The 4,499-nt window shown below is 32.3% G+C and overlaps 1 protein-coding gene across 1 annotated transcript; it reads left to right on the forward strand.

Moving 5' to 3' along the window:
- Positions 1-1,483: 1,483 nt before the first annotated feature.
- Positions 1,484-2,406, forward strand: LOC110932894 (13-hydroxylupanine O-tigloyltransferase-like). Its single transcript, XM_022176147.1, has 2 exons — positions 1,484-1,930; positions 2,386-2,406. The coding sequence occupies exons 1-2, from the start codon at positions 1,484-1,486 to the stop codon at positions 2,404-2,406; spliced, it is 468 nt and encodes a 155-aa protein (XP_022031839.1).
- The last annotated feature ends 2,093 nt before the right edge of the window (positions 2,407-4,499 follow it).

Genomic DNA, 4,499 nt, shown 5'->3' on the forward strand with positions numbered 1-4,499 from the left:
GACGCGTTTGATTACAAATCTTTTATCGAAACGTAGATAAATATAGGCATGTCACAACAACCTACTCGTAACTTTATAATGCTTAAAAGTTATAAAAGAAAAAAAAAATATTTCTATAATTAATTATTATAATAGAATAATAACCAATAATAAAAGTAACATTTTTTCATGTAAAAAAAGAAAGGAAAAATAAAAACCTTAAATATAACACCATTCTAGCTAGAACTTACTAAACTTTGGTGGCAAAAGTTAAAAAAAAGTTTGGCTACTGTTTCTAAGCCATTCATGAATTAGTATTGTGCTTGGATTGGTTGAGTAGGGCCGCCACATGCCACCCACAAAAATCTTTTTCCTTTTTTGTTTTCAAATTACGATTTTGCTCCGTTTATATTTATAGTCATGCAAGGCACTCCCTGTTGGCCCAACAAATTTATGATTTTATCCCGTTTTCAAAATACGATTTTGCTATCGGTTCAAAATTATGTTTTTACCCCCACTTAAAAATAAATTTACGCTTTTGCTCCCAACTAAAAGTTTGGCTACTGTTCCTAAGCCATTCATGAATTAGTATTGTGCTTGGATTGGTTGAGTAGGGCCGCCACATGCCACCCACAAAAATCTTTTTCCTTTTTTGTTTTCAAATTACGATTTTGCTCCGTTTATATTTATAGTCATGCAAGGCACTTCCTATTGGCCCAACAAATTTATGATTTTATCCCGTTTTCAAAATACGATTTTGCCATCGGTTCAAAATTATGTTTTTACCCCCACTTAAAAATAAATTTACGCTTTTGCTCCCAACTAAAATTTTCAATTTTGCACTTGGTTCAAAATTAGGATTTTGTCCCGTTTAAATTTATAGTTTTGCCATTATGTTTTTTCCTTAAAATAACGATTTTGCCATCTGTTCAAAACTTGCTCCCAGTTAAAATTTTCAATTTTACCCTCGGTTCAAAATTACAATTTTGCCTCGTTTAAATTTACAATTTTGCCATTAGTTTTTTCCTCTCACAGGCAAGTTACGATTTTGCCCTCAACTTAAATTTGCATTTTCTCCATCGTTTCTGTTTGTTTTCCTGGTTAAATTACAATTTTGCCCCCAGTGTAAAATTATAGTCATGTCGGCAGCTGCCTGACACTCCCCCATTTGTCCATTTAATTTACGATTTTATCCCTGAAATAAAATTATGATTTCGCCCTCAGTTCAAAGTTACGTTTTCCCCGTCGTTTTAGTTTTTCTAGCAAAACTATAAAAGTTTTTTGTTTTAATTGGTTGACTCAATTTAATTTTTTTTCATCTTAAGAAGCTGGCTAACACTCGCTCATTAGTCCTGAAAAATCACAGTTTTGCCCTGAGACCAAAACTGCGGTCTTATCATTGTTTTAGTTTTTTTTCCTAGCAAAATTATAGTTTTTAATTGATTGTATATATATAGTAATATGTGTAGCATACACCAGATGAACTCAGAAAGCTAAACCAGATATGGCACAATCCGCCCCTCCCATGACATTTAAAGTCCGACGAAACCCGCCGGAGACCATCTTTCCGGCTAAACCGACACCTCGAGATTTTAAGCCTCTCTCCGACATCGACGATCAGGAAGGCATTAGGTTTCAGGTTTCCATGATTCTTTTTTATGGACAAAATCCAAAAATGGAAAATAAGAATCCAGCAAGTGTTATAAGGGAGGCTCTGGCTAATGTGCTGGTGTTTTACTATCCGTTTGCTGGCCGGCTAAAGGAAGGCCCGGCCAAAAAACTGATGGTTGATTGTACGGGTGAGGGTGTGTTGTTTATTGAGGCGAAAGCTGATGTGACGCTGAAGCAGTTTGGGGAGGCGCTTTACCCGCCTTTCTCTTATATGGAAGAGCTTCTTTATGATGTTCCGGGCTCTGGTGGAATTGTTGATTCACCATTGATGTTGTTTCAGGTGAGCTATATATATATATTGCAAATTATACCTTTGGAATTTAAGAATGCTTTTACGTTGAGATCTTCATGCAAGGTACTCATGTGCACAATAAAGATTAATTAACTAAATAATAATAATAATAATGGTGGTGGTGGTGGTGGTGGTGGTGGTGGTGGTGGTGGTGGTGGTGGTGGTGGTGGTGGTGGTGGTGGTGGTGGTGGTGGTGGTGGTGGTGGTGGTGGTGGTGACAATGATAATAATAATAATAATAATAATAATAATAAAAATAATAATAATAATAGTGCACGATGATCCCATCATGATCCAAATATGCCCTTCAAAAATTAATTACTAGATTTTCTAACATAAATACAGAAAAAGTTATATCTTTATAGAATTTGATGAAGTTTAAATTCAATCTCCAAAAATGATTTTATAATTGATTTGTTATACTAACTCTTTGGTTTGTGTAGGCAACCGTAAATCAAATTTAAAATCAAGCTTTTCTAAAATATGAAGTTTATTTTTTTAGCTTCTTCTATTTGAATACTTGCTTAGATTCATAACTAAAATAGTAAAGTATTTAATTTGTTTAATATTATTTATTATTTATGATTTATGATATACATAAGGAAAGGATATAATAAAAACCCACTTAAGTTAAAAATACTCGTAAAAATCCTATAAAATAATCAAAATTATTATATATATGTGTCATGTGTGTGTTATTATCTTCTTGAAAAACAAAAGAACTGTAATTAATTGTTACACATGTGTAACAAAATGTCGCTATTAAAATGTTATATATACAGGAGAAGGATCTATTAGGAACCATCCTCCTTTATTGCGAGAATCACGAGAACCAATGTGAACAAAATCAAAAATACCTAAAAATAGCTAAAAAACACACAAATTTTTTATTTTTTTAAATATTTTTTATAAAAAAATCGCTACTTTTAGTAGTAAAAAAATTTAATTTTTTTTTGCTACTAAAAATAGATATTTTAATGTAAAAATATTAAAAAATAATTGTATGTTTTTTGATTTTTTTTTTTTAGATTTTTTAAAGGTTTTTTAGAGAGTTTAGTTTTTAGCATTTTAGCCTGGGGGTTAGGTTTTTGGGGGGTGGGGGGAGGGGGGTTTAGGTCTTTTTTTTTTTTTTTGGGGGGGGGGGGGGGGTTGGGGTGGGGGGTAAGGTTTTTGGGGGGGTTTAGTTTTTAGCATTTAGCTTGATGGGGTGGGGAGTTTAGGTTTTTTTTTTTTGTGGGGGGGGGGTTAGGTTTTTTAGGTATTTTTGGTTGTGTTCACATTGGTTCTCGCGGTTCTCGCATGAACCTTACCCTATATATATATATATATATATATATATATATATATATATATATATATATATATATATATATATATATATATATATATATATATATATATATATATATATATATATATATATATATATATATATATATATATATATAGGTCGGTTAACGTACAATACCTCTTATACTACATTATTTACGCGATGCCCACAGCCGTACGATCTTCAATCCATCAAACGCGGGCAAAACTAATTTATATCATTAAATTAATCAAATTAATATACATAAAACTAACCGCGAAGGATAAAATCGATAATTTCTCTATCAAAATCCCAGCAATTTCGTTCGGTGCCTTCTTCTTCTCCAACCGACTCTTCTGCAAATTCAATATCAAACATGGGAAATTGGTTTACAACATGCGATGTTCGCATTTTTTTTACAGCATGCAATTTTGATATTAAAAATAACATGCGAACATTATTTTTTTACAACACATGCGATTCCTATTTCTTTGGAACATTCCATAGCATGCAATTTTTGTCAACATGGGTATATTTGTATGTCCCTGCCAAAATAATTCCATGCGAAATTATTGCCATCCACATGCGAATTAATGCCATGCGAATTTTTGTACACATGCGAAATTAGTGCCAAATTAATGAAAAGTAAGAATGCTAATTTTTGTCCACATGCAGAATTTGTATGTCGCTAATTATATTTTTGTCCACATGCGAAATTTGTATGTCTCTAATTAATCCACATGCGAATTAAATGCCATGCGAATTTGTATGTCTCTAGTTATATTTTGACGACCCAAACCTAAGAAGGCTAATTTTTGTCCACATGCGAAATTTGTCAACCCCACATGCGAATTTATAATCAAAAAGTAACATACACATACGAATTTATTATTATCATGTAAACATGCACATGCGAAATTTTTATTATACACATGCGAATTTTCAATTCTAGATCATAAGGGAATTAAAAAAGAACTGAATAACATCGCTCTGATACGATTTAATTCCAGATTATAAAGGGAATTAAAGGAACTGAGTAACATCGCTCTGATGCGAATCATAATTACCCGATAGTGGTGTAACGAATTAATCGGGATCTGGAATTCTCTAATTTGCGCTCTACTGATTGAATGGAAAGTCTGATATACTCTTATTTAATTAAATTGAATCAGGACACGTGTATGGCCATGGGCAGCGCGTACATAATGTACGATAAGGAGATTTGTATCATATCCTTTACCTATATAT

The sequence above is a fragment of the Helianthus annuus genome, chromosome 1, assembly GCF_002127325.2.
Source record: "Helianthus annuus cultivar XRQ/B chromosome 1, HanXRQr2.0-SUNRISE, whole genome shotgun sequence".
In the NCBI taxonomy this organism is placed as follows: domain Eukaryota; kingdom Viridiplantae; phylum Streptophyta; class Magnoliopsida; order Asterales; family Asteraceae; genus Helianthus; species Helianthus annuus.